This window comes from Dermacentor andersoni, chromosome 6, assembly GCF_023375885.2.
Source record: "Dermacentor andersoni chromosome 6, qqDerAnde1_hic_scaffold, whole genome shotgun sequence".
In the NCBI taxonomy this organism is placed as follows: domain Eukaryota; kingdom Metazoa; phylum Arthropoda; class Arachnida; order Ixodida; family Ixodidae; genus Dermacentor; species Dermacentor andersoni.
This window is the reverse complement of record NC_092819.1, coordinates 185,542,475-185,560,446: the sequence shown is the minus strand read 5'-3', so window position 1 is coordinate 185,560,446 and position 17,972 is coordinate 185,542,475. Positions and strand designations below refer to the sequence as shown.

The following is a 17,972-nucleotide window of genomic DNA, read 5'->3' as shown; positions in this document are numbered from 1 at the left end:
CCATTATCGCCAATGAAGGCTCAGAGATTGGCATCGCACAACGTTTAGTGAATAATATCAGCTCAGTTCCCGCAGTACGGATGAAATCGGTGCACTGCCCCTGACAGTAGCACGCTTCCCGACAATGCGGCCAGCGCGCGCCGCCGAAGCAGACGACGCAGACCACGACTCCGCCTCTCGAGCGTCTGCGCCTGCTCGAGCAGCTGCCGCCATAGAGTTTCCTACAAGAATTACTAGAGGGAACTCTGGCGCTAGGGTCTACGGGAGCTGCAATGGGAGCGGTTGTCCCAGCATGGGAATTATGGGAAGTACATGGACTTGCCTAAACTTCGTCCTTTTGGCTTCAAACGGCATTGTGACTTTGTTAACTCGTCATTTTCAACAGTATATTGCGGAATGAATAATTAAATAAACATCATTAAAATTGCCCGACGGCAGGATTCGAACACAGGGACTCTAGCAGGAGAGACGCTGCTAGCGCGCGACGGCGTAAGACGTGTGGTGTGTCGGCTCCGTCGATTTTCGGCTGGAGTCACGGCTCAATCCTCTGCACCCCAGCAAGACCGACGTCAATCGACGCAGCAAACCGTCTGGACCACGTGGATACTAATGTTCACCAGGTGGGACCACTTTTGAAGATTTTACGACCGAATTACACCCGCCTACGTGGGCGACGCCGTTAGGCCATACGGCGACGCCGACTCCCGGCGGCGTGGAACCGGCCTCCCGAGGTAAAATGGCGGCTCCCACGTCATTCCTGAGGGGTTACGATCCCGACGCCATGGCCTGGACGACGGTTTCAACACCAGAAGATCAAAACTCCGCTCCTATTCCGACATTTCGGCACCAATCTCTCAATGAAGCGGTCGCGCGTCGCTCGCTCGTTCAAGCCAAGACGGCGGCGTCCATCGCCGCCCCAGTCTCCGGCACACCGGCCGGCAAGACGCAGCCTCCCGCTTCGCGCGCTGCGGGAAGCAAACGCAAGACCCTTACCAAATGGAAGCCTCGGCCATTTCCAAAACCGGGCCCTGATGACTTCGTGGTCGTGCTCAAGCCACGCGAGCATGTGTCGCTGCACCAAGCCTTTTCGGAGAACCGCTACGGTGCCGCCATTACGGCCTACCTCGGGCCTGAGGTGGCAAGGTCTGTTACGGTTCTGCCGTCCCGTGAACAAAACCTGATATTGATCCACACCCCGAACCCGGCAGCGGCAGATCGGCTCCTCGGGGACTTCTCAATCAACACCGACCGTGGGCCGATTCCGCTCCACGGATACCTTAGGCAAGACGGAGGCGATATCTGCCACGGCGTCATCGTCGTCAGCAACTCTGACACCACTGAATCGCTTCGAGAGCAGGTGCAATGGAGAGCAGGCACCATTGTCGAGGTGAGGAAATTCGGCTCCTCTAACAAAGCTCGGGTAACCTTCGCCGGGAGGGAGAAACCGCGTTTTGTGCACTATGAGAACATGCTCATCCCAGTGCAAACCTACTACCGGACAATCCCGGCCTGCGGCCTGTGTGGGGCTGTCGGCCACCGAGCGGATGCTTGTCCCAACACGCAACAGAACACGTGCGGACTCTGCGGGCAACAAGCCCCGCTTGTGGAGGGGGTGCGGGCCCCTCACGAGTGTGTTCCACGGTGCTCTGTTTGTGGCGGTGGACACGCCACAAACTCACGTGAGTGTGCGGCAAAATTCCGCACACACAAGATGGCCGCCCCGAAGGGCGGGACAAAGAGGAAAATGGCGGCCAAGAACAAGAGCCGCCATCTTGGCCTCCCCGGTGAGTCACCGAGCCGGGACGACAGCAACACCGAGAAGCCGGCACCGAGAAGCTCTACCGGAGGAGCCGGCAAGCGACCGCCGACGCAGCCGCCACCACACGGCGACACTGGAAAACTGTCGACGTCGCCACCACGAGGCGAGGCCAGGGCCTGGGCCAACGCCGTGAAACACGGAACGCAGGTGAGCGGTACGGGCAGGGCTGCCTCCTCTTCCCCTACCTCCTCCCCCCCTGCGGCACGCAGTGCCGAGCAAGCCAAGATTGCAGCTCTCGAGGGCCAAATTGAGACGCTGCTCAAAAAAATTACGCTCCTGGAATCGCAGTCAAAACAGCCTACCACTCCCCCCTCTACCCCCGCAACTGAGGCTATGGAGAGTGAGCCCGCGGCACCGAATGCAGCACTGAGCGTGGAAGCTGCACTTGAGGCCCGTCTAGAGGCCCGCATAGATGCGCGTTTCAACACTCTAGAAAGTCAAATTTCCGCGGCAATCACCTCCGCCATCGCCAAAATAACTGAAAGCATACCGACAATCGTCGCACAGCACATCGCTCAATCCTCGCGTGGCGTCCGACGAACCGGCGGTCTTATAAAAGACGTGTCTGGCCGCTGTCCGAAAACGTCGCGACGCACCATTGAAATTGAAGTAGAAGACAATGACAGCTGCTCGCTCTCCGGACTGGAGGATGCTCCCCTCCCCGCGAGTGCTGGCTCCGGAGCAGCGTCCCTGCAATCGGTCTTTCCCTTCAATGACCATGGCGGACAGCCCTCAAATTAAGCGTTCTCTCCGTACCATTTCGGCCACCCCCATCCAAATTACCCAATGGAACTGCCGGGGATTCCGCTCCCGCGCCAAGCGGGCGGACCTCCGGCTTTTCCTGTCAACATTCGCTTCACTCCCCGCGGTGGTTGCCCTCCAGGAGCCAGGGAGCGGCGCCACCCTTACAAATTATACCACGTTCCAGCAGGACCCCTCTTCCTGTATCTGCGTGCACAAAAATTATACAGCCAACCAGGTTGATTTGGAACTCAATACTGATTATTCCTATGTGATGGTCACCCTTCTTCCGCTTAAGAAACAAAACGCACCATTACATATACTCAACATCTATTGTTCTCCCAAGCTCAAAAATGTAACTTTCGCAGCTCTCTTCAGTCGCGCCCTGAAGGCTGCGGGCAGGGACCCCCTAGTGATCGTGGGCGATTTCAACGCTCACAGCACACTCTGGGGGTACATGCGTGAAGAAAAGCGCGGGCGCAAGCTAGCGGAACTTGCGTCCACGCTGGGCCTGACTCTTCACACCGACCCTGCACATCCAACGCGGGTGGGTAACTCCGTGACTCGGGACACGTGTCCGGACCTTACCTTCACCAAAAACATTAGACACGCAGAATGGGCCAACACCGAGGAAACCCTCGGCAGTGACCACTGCATACTCAACACAACCGTCAGAAGCAAACCATTGGCAAGATCCCACGCCCAAGCCCGCCTACCCGACTGGACCAAGTTCCGGCAAAACTACACTAATTCGGCCCCTATCCACGAACAAGGTTACCACGCGTGGTCACAAGAATTGGTTGCACACCTTCGTTCGGCGGAAACACAAGTTCAACTATCGGAGGCCACGCCGGAGGTCGACAACCACCTCCTGCACCTATGGGAGGCGCGGCACAGCCTCGTCCGTAGGTGGCGCCGCCAAAAACACAATCGGAGGCTCAAAATTCGCATCGCCGAGCTCACCCAACGAGCAGCAGAGTACGCGGCCCAGCTCGCCGACTCGAATTGGGTGGACCGATGCAACACGGCCGCTAGACAAATGTCTAGCCGGAGCACCTGGCGTCTCTTTCGCGCCTTGATCGATCCGACTCAAACCAGAGCCGAGACACAAAAACATCTCCAACGGGCTATCCATAGCTTCGACGGAGACATCTCAAAATTAGCATGCAAACTACGCGATCAGTACCTTTGTATACAACAGGACCCCCGAGGGCCAGCGTACTCGTATGCAGGTTCCGAGAACGCGGAGCTGGACCAACCGTTCCAGCTCCACGACCTGAAGGCGGCGCTCACTAAAATGAAGCGAGGAACGGCGCCGGGAAGAGACAAAATAACAGTGAAACTACTTGCCAACCTTCCCGACCCCGCCTACGAGGCGCTCCTCGCATACATAAACTCAATCTGGCTCGGTGAGGCAATCCTCCCAATCGAATGGAAGACCGCCCTGGTCACTTTCATTCCGAAAGCCGGCAAAGCCATAACCACGGACAACCTCCGCCCAATCTCCCTCACGTCTTGTGCGGGAAAGCTGATGGAGACTATGGTGCGAGATAGGCTGTCCGAGTTTCTGGAAAACCAAAACGTTTTCGCAGACACCATGTTCGGGTTCCGCCCGCACCGGTCCGCGCAAGATGTTCTGCTTCAACTAGACCGCGAAATTCTAAATCCCGTCGAATACCCCCTCAATGACAAGGCAGTACTCGCCCTCGATTTGAAGGGGGCTTTCGACAATGTCACACACGACATAATTCTGACACACCTCTCCCAAACCAACTGTGGACACAACACGTTTCAGTACGTTAAACAATTTCTCTCCGACCGGCAATCGTACATCCGTATACAAGATGAAGAACACGGCCCCTACCAATTAGGCACCAGAGGTACCCCGCAGGGCGCGGTCCTCTCACCCCTACTATTCAATTTGGCAATGCTGAAACTCCCGGCTCAGCTGGAGAATGTAGAAGGCATACAGCACGCGCTGTATGCCGACGACATCACCATCTGGGCTAAACATGGATCGGTAGGAGACATTGAAGCCAACCTGCAGCAAGCGGCGGAGATCGTGGATGCCTACGCCCGCCGCTGCGGCCTTCAATGCTCCCCGGCCAAATCGCAATTTGTGCACATTCGCCCCTCGCCGAAGTGCACTACCAAAATCGAACTGTCCCTACCAAATGGACCCATCACAGAATACGATCAGATCAGAGTACTGGGTCTCTTTATTCATAAACACCGCCGAGTCGACACAACACTGGCCAAACTGCGCAAGGTGGGGGACCAGGTGGGCCGCATGGTTCGCCGGGTTTCCAATAAACGCGGGGGGTTACGGTGCAAAGACGCTTTGCGGCTGGCGCATGCATTCGTAACCAGTCGAGTGTTGTACTCGACTCCTTACCTCCACCTTCGCAGGTTTGACGAGAACGCCCTCGAGGTGATTCTCCGTAAAATTTACAAGCGTGCTCTCGACCTCCCGATCAACACATCCAACCAGCGCCTCCTTGGCCTGGGAATGGTCAACACCTTCGCGGAACTCCGAGAAGCACACTTGACAAACCACTACACAAGACTCTCAAAGACGTCGTCGGGTCGCCGCCTTCTTGCCCGACTACACATCCACCATCCAACACTGACGGAAGAGCGCGTGCGCATCCCGGAAATCTGGAGATACGCCCTGCACGTGCGCCCTCTTCCGGCCAACATGACACGAGACGACCATAGTGGCCGGCGCCTCGCGCGCGCGGAAGCGTTGGCACGTCACTATGGGAACAAGCACGGAGTATTCTACGTAGACGCCTCCGGCCCACACCATGGGGGTTGGTTTACGGCCGCAGTCGTCCACCAAAACACCGCGGTGAACGGGCTTACGTTCAAAGCACAAGACATAACACATGCGGAAGAGGTGGCCATCGCGCTCGCCGCCGCAGATCAGGACTCGCGGGTCATTATTAGCGACTCACGAGGGGCCTGCAGGAACATTGAAAGGGGCTTTATTCCCTATTTGGCGTACCGCTTACTTCAAGGCAGCAATTATCTCGGGGTCCCCGCGCCCCGCACGATAGTATGGACTCCCGCGCACGAGGGTCTCGAGGGCAACGAGGCGGCCGACGCCGCTGCCCGCGCGCTCACTCTCCGGGCATCGCCTTCGCCTCCCGTCGCTGCGGACTCCGACCCCAATCCGGTATTTACCTTCAAGGAAATCAACCAACACTATCAATACGGCCATGCAATCTTTCCTAAGCCCTGTAAGGGCCTCACGAAGGCGGAGGAGCGTTTACTCCTTCGCCTCTATACTAAAACACTGTTGTGCCCGGCAATCCAAAAACATTTCGACCCTGCGTGCTCAGGGAAGTGCCCGCACTGTGAGGAAAAATCTTCGGACATTTTCCACATGGTGTGGGCATGCCAATCAACCCCTCACCTTCCCCCTATACCCAACCCTACCCGGGAGGACTGGGAGGCGGCCCTGCTCGGCTGCTCCGACCTGGCGAGCCAGAAGGCCCTGGTCGGCCGTGCCCAAGCCGCGGCTACAGCCAATGGGTTCCTGTAATGAGGTGCCCACCTAGTCTGTATAAGGAACGGCCCCTTAAGGACTGCTCCACACGCTCCCTGTAAATACTTCAAACAATAAAGTTTTTCAGTCAGTCAGACTCTAGCACAGAAGCCTGATATTGAAACCATTAAGCCACGTACGCACCTATCGACAAGCGAATGAAACGCCCTTATGAATTTATCGCAGGCATGCCAGTGCCTTGAGACGCTTGGCGCGTTTCGATTTGGCCACCTGGACAAGCTCAATCGTTGCAATTAATAGAAACTGTACGCGTTCCCGGCGTCTTTTGCACTTCGAAGAATATAGATTGCGCCGAAATATACGACAATAATATTTATATAGCGTAATATACAAAGCCACAAGAACGTCTGAATCCACAAGCACGAAGATCAGACAAATCCATGTACTTCCCATCATTCCCATGGTAGGACAAAGACTGCAGCGCCAGAGTTCCCTCTAGTAATTTTGTAGGAAACTGTATGGCTGCCGCCGCACGACTCCATTGCTTGCCGCATCGCGATGCATTACGTTCCGAGTTTTAACGCGACAGCGTTAAGGAGCTCGTGACGCAGAAAAGCCGGTGTCGTCGGCGTCGGTGTTGGCTGTGAGTGATAAATCCCAGAAGGCACTTCATAAATAAAAAAAATATATTGCAAGGTGGGCTGGTGGGAATCGAACCAGGGTCTTCGGAGTGTGAGACGGAGACGCTACCACTCAGCCACGAGTTCTTTTTTTTCTTTATTTCCAGCTTGGCTACAAGCTTCAAAAGAGTTTGTGATCATAGATCACACTCGTTTTATATGCGTCAAAGTGTCAAGCATTGACACCACAGCTTCATCACAGTCCTTCGTCTTGTACACGTCACGTACCTTCACAACCATTTCCACAAAATATTCATACACAGTGCGGCCTTTAACATCACAATGTCTATATGCCAACAGACTACGCCAGACTGCGTGCATTCCAAGTAAAAAGATGACATCCATCTGTTCAAAATCGTGTTCAGGTGGTAAAAAACGAATGCCATGTGGATTGAGGGGTAGGTCTATCTTTAACGTTCTCTGTAATATATACGGGGACGGTAGAGTATCCGTCTCCAGTGCAAGAGGACCGTGATTCAAATCCCGGTGCCGCGCTATTCTCCACCGGAAAATAAAAAAAAAAACCGTGTGTTGAGAAAATTGCACAAACAGGCCTGGAGTGCGGCCTGATCCCGGTGACCAGAACCGGTAACGCACTCTCTCATCAGAGCAGGATTCGCCACCCTGGTGCAGTACTTGGCTACAACCTCCTATATGAATACAACAATCGAACCCCGGCCCTCAGTCCCCAGCAGCCGCGAAGCAACTGACCACGGCGGCGGTGAGATCTGTGACGCTGCAGAGGGTGCTAAGAATACCTGGCTCCGGACAGGCCGCCATTGGAATCTGAACCTGGCAACGTTTAACGTTAGAACGCTATCTAGTGAGGCGAGTCTAGCAGTGTTATTGGAGGAATTAGAGGGTAGTAAATGGGATATAATAGGGCTCAGTGAGGTTAGGAGGACAAAAGAAGCATATACAGTGCTAAAAAGCGGGCATGTACTGTGTTACCGCGGCTTAGCGGAGAGACGAGAACTAGGAGTCGGATTCCTGATTAATAAGGAAATAGCTGGTAACATACAGGAATTCTATAGCATTAACGAGAGGGTGGCATGTCTTGTTGTGAAACTTAATAAGAGGTACAAAATGAAGGTTGTACAGGTCTACGCTCCTACATCTAGTCATGATGACCAGGAAGTCGAAAGCTTTTATGAAGACGCAGAATCGGCGATGAGTAAAGTCAAAACAAAATACACTATACTGATGGGCGACTTCAATGCCAGGTTAGGCAAGAAGCAGGCTGGAGACAAGTCAGTGGGGGAATATGGCATAGGCTCTAGGAATAGCAGAGGAGAATTATTAGTAGAGTTTGCAGAACAGAATAATATGCGGATAATGAATACCTTTTTCCGCAAGCGGGTTAGCCGAAAGTGGACGTGGAGGAGCCCGAATGGTGAGACTAGAAATGAAATCGACTTCATACTCTGCGCGAACCCTGGCATCATTCAAGATGTAGACGTGCTCGGCAAGGTACGCTGCAGTGACCACAGGATGGTAAGAACTCGAATTAGCCTAGACTTGAGGAGGGAACGAAAGAAACTGGTACACAAGAAGCCAATCAATGAGTTAGCGGTAAGAGGGAAACTAGAGGAATTCCGGATCAAACTACAGAACAGGTATTCGGCTTTAACTCAGGAAGAGGACCTTAGTGTTGAAGCAATGAACGACAACCTCATGGGCATCATTAAGGAGTGCGCAATAGAAGTCGGTGGTAACGCCGTTAGACAGGAAACCAGTAAGCTATCGCAGGAGACGAAAGATCTGATCAAGAAACGCCAACGTATGAAAGCCTCTAATCCTACAGCTAGAATAGAACTGGTAGAACTTTCTAAGTTAATCAACAAGCGTAAGACAGCGGACATCAGGAACTATAATATGGATAGAATTGAACAGGCTCTCAGGAACGGAGGAAGCCTAAAAACAGTGAAGAAGAAACTAGGAATAGGCAAGAATCAGATGTGTGCGTTAAGAGACAAAGCCGGCAATATCGTTACTAATATGGATGAGATAGTTCAAGTGGCTGAGGAGTTCTATAGAGATTTATACAGTACCAGTGGCACCCACGACGATAGTGGAAGAGAGAATAGCCTAGAGGAATTAGAAATCCCACAGGTAACGCCAGAAGAAGTAAAGAAAGCCTTAGGAGCTATGAAAAGGGGGAAGGCAGCTGGGGAGGATCAGGTAACAGCAGATTTGTTGAAGGATGGTGGTCAGATTGTTCTAGAGAAACTGGCCACCCTGTATACGCAATGCCTCATAACCTCGAGCGTACCGGAATCTTGGAAGAACGCTAACATAATCCTAATCCATAAGAAAGGGGACGCCAAAGACTTGAAAAATTATAGGCCGATCAGCTTACTGTCCGTTGCCTACAAAGTATTTACTAAGGTAATCGCAAATAGAATCAGGAACACCTTAGACTTCTGTCAACCAAAGGACCAGGCAGGATTCCGTAAAGGCTACTCAACAATAGACCATATTCACACTATCAATCAAGTGATAGAGAAATGTGCAGAATATAACCAACCCTTATATATAGCTTTCATTGATTACGAGAAAGCGTTTGATTCAGTCGAAACCTCAGCAGTCATGGAGGCATTACGGAATCAGGGTGTAGATGAGCCATATGTAAAAATACTGGAAGATATCTATAGCGGCTCCACAGCCACCGTAGTCCTCCACAAAGAAAGCAACAAAATCCCTATAAAGAAAGGCGTCAGACAGGGAGATACGATATCTCCAATGCTATTCACAGCATGTTTACAGGAGGTATTCAGAGGCCTGGAGTGGGAAGAATTGGGGATAAAAGTTGATGGAGAATACCTTAGCAACTTGCGATTCGCTGATGATATTGCCTTGCTTAGTAACTCAGGAGACCAATTGCAATGCATGCTCACTGACCTGGAGAGGCAAAGCAGAAGGGTGGGTCTGAAAATTAATCTACAGAAAACTAAAGTACTGTTTAACAGTCTCGGAAGAGAACAGCAGTTTACGATAGGTAGCGAAACACTGGAAGTGGTAAGGGAATACACCTACTTAGGGCAGGTAGTGACCACGGATCCGGATCATGAGACTGAAATAACCAGAAGAATAAGAATGGGTTGGGGTGCGTTTGGCAGGCATTCTCAAATCATGAACAGTAGGTTGCCACTATCCCTCAAAAGGAAAGTGTACAACAGCTGTGTGTTACCAGTACTCACATATGGGGCAGAAACCTGGAGGCTTACGAAAATGGTTCTGCTGAAATTGAGGACGACGCAACGAGCTATGGAAAGAAGAATGATGGGTGTAACGCTAAGGGATAAGAAAAGAGCAGATTGGGTGAGGCAACAAACGCGGGTAAACGACATCTTAGTTGAAATCAAGAAAAAGAAATGGGCATGGGCCGGACATGTAATGAGGAGGGAAGATAACCGATGGTCACTAAGAGCTACGGACTGGATTCCAAGGGAAGGGAAGCGTAGCAGGGGGCGGCAGAAAGTTAGGTGGGCAGATGACATTAAGACATTTGCAGGGACAACATGGCCACAATTAGTACATGACCGGGGTAGTTGGAGAAGTATGGGAGAGGCCTTTGCCCTGCAGTGGGCGTAACTAGGCTGATGATGATGATGATGATGATGATGTAATATATCCGAAAAGAATATGGCATTATTACAATCAATGAAGACATGTTCGATCGTTTCAGCTTTGTTGCACAGAAAGCATCTGCTTCCCCATGTCACATAAATTCCTCTTTCCTCCAACCACGTTTTAACAGGCAAGGTTCCCGTTTTAACGTTAATGTTTTAACGTTTGCCCGTATCCACATATTTTTAACCCTTTTTAGTACGTCTTGCCCAGGCCCTTCTTGAAACATTAACCGATACAATGGAACAGGGAACACACTTTCAATGAGATCCTTCATAAGACGCTTTCTTTTTACATTGGAGAGGTACTCAAGAGAGAATCGCGCCCTAAGGAAGCGATAGGACGTTACAACTTCATGCAAGAACCTTGAAATTGTGTAATGAGGGCCAATGGCTGAAGAAACGAAAAAATGAGGCATAGAAACTGCTAACATGGTTTGAAAGAAACTGCACAAAAACGGGTCTCTTTCGTCCCTTATCAATATGAAACGTGATACAACTTGCTGAAGAAACAAGTGGCACACCGACAGACCACCTTTCTTTACTCGACGAAACAAATTTGTCCTTGATGTTCGCTCCCACGTAGAACACCAGATAAACGTGGCAAAGATTCGGTGAAACTTTTGAATGTGCTTACATGTACAATACAGTGCCTGCAGAAGTTACATAATTTTCGCAGCGAAAAAGAACGTTACAAATAGTGGCACGTGCAAAAATCGACAATTCGCGGCCACCCCATGCTTCGGCCATCGCACGCATTTCATCCGTTTTTCCGAGCCAGAGTGACTCGTTCTCACGATACCCATCCAAAGGCAGCCCCAGGTAAGTGCTAGGTGTCGTGAGCCACCGGATATTTTCAAAAACACCGGGCATGGCACTCCAGTGGCCATGCCAGAGACCAATGCACTTTTGCTTATTGATTTCACTACCGCTTTTCTCGCAAAACCTTTCAGTAATTCTTAATAGTGCGCTAACACTCTCCCTATCTTCAGCAAATAGGGCAACGTCATCGGCATAAGCAAGAACACGTACTTGACAGGACTGTATCTTAAAACCACTGATTTCTGTACTATTAACTATTTTTCTACAGAGCGGCTCCAAAAAGAAAGCAAAAAGTAAATGACTTAACGGACAACCCTGTCGAACGGAAGAGAGTACTTGTATGCGTTGTGAGAGTTCACCATTAACAATTAAATTGGTACCTGAGCTTTGATATGCCATTTTGGTGCCTTTAGAGATGATGGAACCAAGTCCTACATAATTAATTAATAAAAAGAGAACACTATGTGGTACCATGTCAAAAGCCTTAGCTAGATCTATTTGCAGCATCGCTACCTTGAGGAGAGCGCTATCGCAATATTCTAAAATGCTTCTAGCTGTATGAACATTTGTAAATATTTTCCTACCCCTGATGCCGCATGTCTGATGCGGCCCAACTAACTTCCGTATAACTCCCTGCAGCCTTGCTGCAAGAACTTTCATGAAAACCTTGTAGTCTACATTTGTCAACGTGATTGGCCTGTATCCTGTTACTTTAAGTAACGTACTTCTATCTTTGCCTTTTGGGATTAGTACTGTGTGCGCACGATTGAACGATGGAGGTAAAGACCCCCGCTCGAGTGCCTCTGAAAATACTTCAAGCAATGCTATTGCCATATCCGTCTTGAACGCCTTGTAAAATGTCGCTGTAATCCCATCCGGACAAGGAGATTTGCCCGAACCTAGTTCCTCAATAGCCCTCTCAATCTCTTCGATACTAATATTCATTTCTAATAAATTCGTTTCCTCTTTGCCTATCCTGGGCATTTCTGCCAAAAAGTCATCCTCGTAGCCCGGCACCTTTGGATCACGACAAGCAAACAATTCTCTATAGTAACTTTCAAATGCCGTCATGATAACTTTCTGTTCTTTGGATATCTTACCATTATATTCTATTTCCAATATTTCATTTCCTCAAGCGTACGCCTTTTCATCTGATAAAGCTCGCTTTGTTGGTACTTCCCCCTCGAGATATTTTTCAGCACGTGCACGTATAATTGCACTTCTGTATTTATCCTCCTCTAAGCTTTCTAGTTTTCCTTTAATGACTTGCAGTTCTTACGTCACCAAACCCGGATTAGCTGTTTCGATTCGCATCAAGTCCTCTAGCTCCTGCCGCAGACCTTGTTCATGTTTTTGAGCTTGATATTTTATATGCCCACCTCTTTCTATAGCGTTCAATTTTACCCTTTGTTTAAATAACTCCCATTTCTCTGCGGCACTACGTAGTGTGTCATTAAAAAACTGCTCTATTTCTTTTTTTGTTTTGTCTATGAACACGTCATCCTTGATAACCTTGGCGTTCAATTTCCACCTTTCCCATTCAAGTTTCCTTTTTTGCTTTTGGCCGATCTCGAAGGTCACTAAACAATGATCACTGAAAGAAACGGCATCAACATCGTAGTTATGACAAAAAGGCGCAATCTCCGAACACACATACACTCGATCTCGTCGTGCATGGCTGGTGCCTTGAAAGTGTGTGAAGTGCTGGCGACTTCCACCTCTTGCAAACTGTGCCACATCATTTAAAGAGAATTTGCTCACGCATTCTTGAAGATACACAGCACTTTCATCATTTACACTAGCAGTGGTTGAACGGTCTTCCTGATTAAGGACACAATTGTAGTCACCCAACACAATCAAGCACCTCTCACAATCAAAATACATACTCAATTCGCGAAAGAACAGACATCTTTCATGGGGCTTTGTAGGTGCATAGACACAAATAAATCTAAATTTCACTTCCCCGTAAGAAAGATCGCACAAAACGAAGCGTCCTTGCAAGCAACTTGTAACCGTTTCAACGACAATGCCAATTGAATTTTTAACAAACAATACACACCCGGCTGATGTTCCCACCGCATGGCTCACGCATACATTGTACCTTAAAGAAACTTTTGCTACCAAGCCTTCGGTCGCTTCCTCTCTGCTAACCTTAGTCTCCTAGCTGGACCGCAAGCAAATCTAGGTCTCTTTCTTGCGTTATGCGTTTGACCTGATATTGCTTGTGACTAGCCCCTAGACCTCGTACATTGAGCGTACCGACCCGTAATGGTGCATCAGTGGCGTAGCCAGAAATTTTGTTCGGGGGGAGCTCACGTTGCAGCTTGGCCTCCTACTTAAGAGGAAACATTAGGTCAGATGCTCCTGTGTAAATACACGTAGAAGGATAATTCGTTTTTCTCGGCAACCACTGCACCAAATTTGACGAGGTTGGTTGGATTTAAAAGAAAAACTTAAATTCTAGTGAACGTTTGTTTCGAATTTTCGATTTAGGTCGTCAATATTGTATTGAAAGTGGCAAAAATCGAAAATTTTCAGGAAACGAGACAATTAAGTTTAGAACTCTGTAAATCAGCAATGAAAATTGATATCACAATTCTGTGAATCGCACATAATAGTACATCTACAGCGGACAATATTGATATGTTACACATGAGTCTCAATAAATTAAGTATTATAGAAATACGGCTTTTGCAGAACCCTTGTACATAACATTACTAATCCACCTAAGATACAAATTGACATATCGAATTTGTCCGCTTTGAATGGTGTAATGGATGCCGTTTACAGAACCGCGATATCTGTTCTTGATGCAGCGCTATTAATTTGTAAACTTCGTGCTTCTATTTCTTTCGAACTTAAAATTTTTCAAAATATTTTAAACAAAGTTCAGGCCCTAAATTGAAATTCCGCTTCCAACAGACACTGGAATTTAACTTACTCTCTCAGATGCAACAAATTTCGTTAAAAGCGATTCAGGAGTTATCAAAGAAAAGCGTTTCTGCGTTTTACATGTATCTGAATAGGCCGCGTCGGAGTAGGGCCCGAGCTAAAGCTTCCTCTCAAACAATTTGCCTAAGGATCAAATACATGAATAATAATTGCATTGTCATTGCCAAAGATGCTGCAAACGAATTCTTGAACGCTAAGCACGGTCAATACAAGTAAAATATGTATTTTTTTCATAAAAGAATATATTCGTATGTGCCAAAAATTGTGCCCCACATAACTGATGTCAATGCTTTCATGTGTTTTGTCTATTTAATAAGGAAAGAAAATAACACACGAACTTTAGAACTACATCAATTCGAGGCCAGCAAAGCAGTGCATTCCGCTGATATGAAAAATTTAAAGGCCATGAAATGAACAAGTTGTGAACAAATATATTAATGACACTTTGTCATTCAAGATCCGTGTTTACATTCTTGTACATATGCAACAGCCAGTGAAAAATCTCAATGACGCTGTCATTTGTTCCAGCGTATTACGCAGCAGCAGCTGTCACCGGACGTGTATCGTAATTGCACCGAAATTATAGTCGCAACAGAGCACGTATAGAAAGCAGGAGTTCTGCAGAATATACGAGGGCGAGTCAAATGAAAGTGAGCCAATGCGAATATATGACAAACGGGGTACTATAATTAAAAGTAGCCCCCATGAGCATTTAGACATTTGTCCCATTGACTAACGAGTCGCGCAATTCCCGTCTCATAAAGCTCCTTGGGTTGCTCCTTCAGAACCTCTGCAACTGACTTTCACTTCATCGTCCGAGACGAATCTGGTTCCCTTGAGCTGTTTTTTCGTTTGCCCCAAAATGTGGAAGTTGCAAGGCAACAGGTCTTAGCTGTGTGGCAGATGTTGCAGCGTTTCCCGCTTAAACTTTGCCAGTTTTGTATTAACCCCATCAGCGACGTGGGGACGGGCATTGTCATGGAACAAGATGACCTCATTCGTCAATTTTCCACGTAGCTTGTTCTTGATTGGGGCACACAGCCGATCCCGCGTTTCACAATATCGGAAACAATTGATAGTCCCTCAAGATTTAGCAAATTCTATGAGTAATGGCCCCTGACGATCGAAAAATAAAAGTCAACAACACCTTTCTGACAGAAATGACGGCCTTTGCTTTCTTTGGGGGTGGTGAGTTCGAATGTTTCCATTGTAAGCTTTGCCGTCGTATTTCAGACTCTTAGTAGTGGCATGATGCTTCGTCTCCGATCACCATTGTAGACAAGAAATCGTCACCCTTATTGTGATAGCGGATCAGATGAGTAAAGGCAACGCCGATCTTCGCCGTATTCTGGCGGTAGTTCAAAATCTTGCACATCCACTGCGCGCACAAGAGCCGATAACCGAGATGTTCATGAATTATGGCGTGAACCAAACCGGGACTGATATTCACACCTTAGCCAGTTCATCGATGCTTATCCTCCGTTCTTGTCTCATCAGCTCATCAACCTTTGCAATTTTGTTAGGGGTGATTGCACGATGTCTTTGGCCCGGTCTGGGATCGTCTTTGCAACTTTCAGGTCCTTTTTTGAACCGTTTGTTCCAACGCTTCACAGTGGCCAATGAAATGCAATGTTCCATGTACACGGCAGCCATACGGCGACTAATTTCTTTTTGAAAAACACCTTCAGCTGTCAAAAACCTCACGGCACCATGCTGCTCAACTTCTGGAATGTCCAATACGGCACGCAACCATGTACAACCCAGTGTATGAGAGCATTAAAGAACATTTATCCTCACACCTGCGTGTCACTTTTGTAAATGAGAGATCCCTGTGTGCTACGCGCAGGCCTTGCAGATAATCAACAGAACCATAATTGCGTGCGGTGGGTAGGCTCACTTTCATTTGACTCGCCCTCGTACATTAGAAATGCGAAGATACAATGGAATATACAAATGGGAAGAAACAGCTTGATAAAGGGCAAAAAAGTGCCACTGGAAACAAAGTTCACTGCACGTATACACAAAACCTCGCAACAAGATATTTAAGCATACGTATAAATAAGTCTCTAATAAATCTACGCATCTAAGAAAAAGTCACGGTATATAATGCGTCAAACAAGGAAAATAAACATGTTGCGCAATCACAGATTCACAGAATCCTAGATCCTGGCCCCATTCCATTCACTTCATCCGATGTATCGCGCGCGACGGAAGGCGGCGCGCTTGCTCCTCACTTTTCTCCCTTGCGCACACAAGACAGCCACCATCGTCGGCTCACCCATTCCCCCCAACCCCCCGCACGCTTTCACTTGCACATACAGCATGCGGCGCGGGGTCACGATGTTATCGCACTTGGACTTTATGCGGAACATGAGGACGACGGCGACGGCAGGAATGCGCCTAGAGTGTCCTTATAATTGCTATAGCAATAATATAGTAAAAGTATCCGGCAACTGAAGCGTCCCATGGTCCATTTCTTTCCGCAAAAGAAGTAAGGAAATAGAACTTTCACGATGCGGCAATTCGCTGCACCGCAACAACGCTTTTTTCCTTTCGTGAGGCGGGGGCACCGTAATAAAGAAAACGCAAAGTATGTTGGTCACAATCGAATGCTTACTTTGGGCAAATAATATGGCTATTAAAGGAACGTCAAAGAAAACACGAGACGCTTGGTCCACCAAGAACCATGCGCATACTGCTCGGTATCCTACACCGGCGAGACAAGATTTTCTGGAGAGGTTGCGCACAAGCGAACGCGGTGCAATCCGTCGAGCCCCCACAGTGATGGCGGCTAGCGACCATTGTTTCTTTTTCTCGTCTGCTAGCCTGAAAGCATCCAAAACTCTGCCAGGCGAAAATGCACTCGTCTAGAGAAAACCGAACGCGCACCGAAGTGCGCTGCTTGATGGACGGGGCAACACGAGAAAAACGCATGCGCTCTGGCTGGCTCTAGCAGCGCGCGGGTAGGGGAGCGAGAACAAAAAAATTGAAGAGGCTCAACGTGTCGTCGCGATTAAAAGCAAAAGTAGAAACAATAAATAAGAACGTAGTTGCCTTTGCTGGCTTTAGTGTCTTCACTGGATGCTTTGGCGCAGGTGAAAAAAAAATGTTGATATTTTTTTATGTGACATGACGGCACGAATGAACCACCACAACGCTTCGTCTCATCAGGCCTCGCTGCGGGCTTTGTCAACTTGTCTGATAGTGTGTTAATTTGGCTTGTTTCGTTGTATGGCCCGATGTACGACTTTGGAAAAGTCAATGAACCTTTGGCGTCAAATATTTATGGGAGCATTAAACTTACAATGTTCCGCAATTGAAAATCTAAAGCGCACGTTTCGAAATGTCAATGCACATTCCACATAAAACGCTTATGAGAACTTCATACCCATAAAGTTTCGGAGTTGATATCCACGCGCTCCGTAAATTCCATGATAGAGTGTAGATTCCTCGGCCTCCGCGAGATGCCGCGGCGAGCCCGTTCGCCATCAAAACGTCCTTGAAACTTTGTGCTCGGATACTTGCGTTATGTAACTCCCGGTGCATGGGCGTTGCCGCGAAATTCAGCCCGAGTTCGCAATTTTCGCGGTGAAATGGCTTTTCGAGCGTGAAAAAGACGCTCTAGACAAAATCCAGAATGATTTCCAGCGCCGGGGGTTGCTTTGGTAGGCGGTGCATGGACAGCACGAAAAAATTTCGGGGGGGGGCTGAAGCCCCATAAGCCCCCCCCTGGCTACGCCCCTGTGGTGCATGTATACTAATCATGGTGATTGTAAGCGCGAACCACCAGTACAACGCTTACCGTGGCTCTACCCTGC

At 48.7% G+C, this 17,972-nt stretch overlaps 2 protein-coding genes across 2 annotated transcripts; both read left to right on the top strand.

Moving 5' to 3' along the window:
* Positions 1-469: 469 nt before the first annotated feature.
* On the top strand, positions 470-2,560 carry LOC126524018 (uncharacterized). The gene has a single exon (XM_050172398.3). The coding sequence runs from the start codon at positions 737-739 to the stop codon at positions 2,558-2,560; it is 1,824 nt and encodes a 607-aa protein (XP_050028355.1). The 5' UTR covers positions 470-736.
* A 440-nt stretch (positions 2,561-3,000) lies between these two features.
* Positions 3,001-6,205, top strand: LOC126524004 (uncharacterized). The gene has a single exon (XM_050172389.3). It carries the CDS (start codon positions 3,018-3,020, stop codon positions 6,105-6,107), a length of 3,090 nt encoding a protein of 1,029 aa, XP_050028346.1. The 5' UTR covers positions 3,001-3,017; the 3' UTR covers positions 6,108-6,205.
* Positions 6,206-17,972: the final 11,767 nt, after the last annotated feature.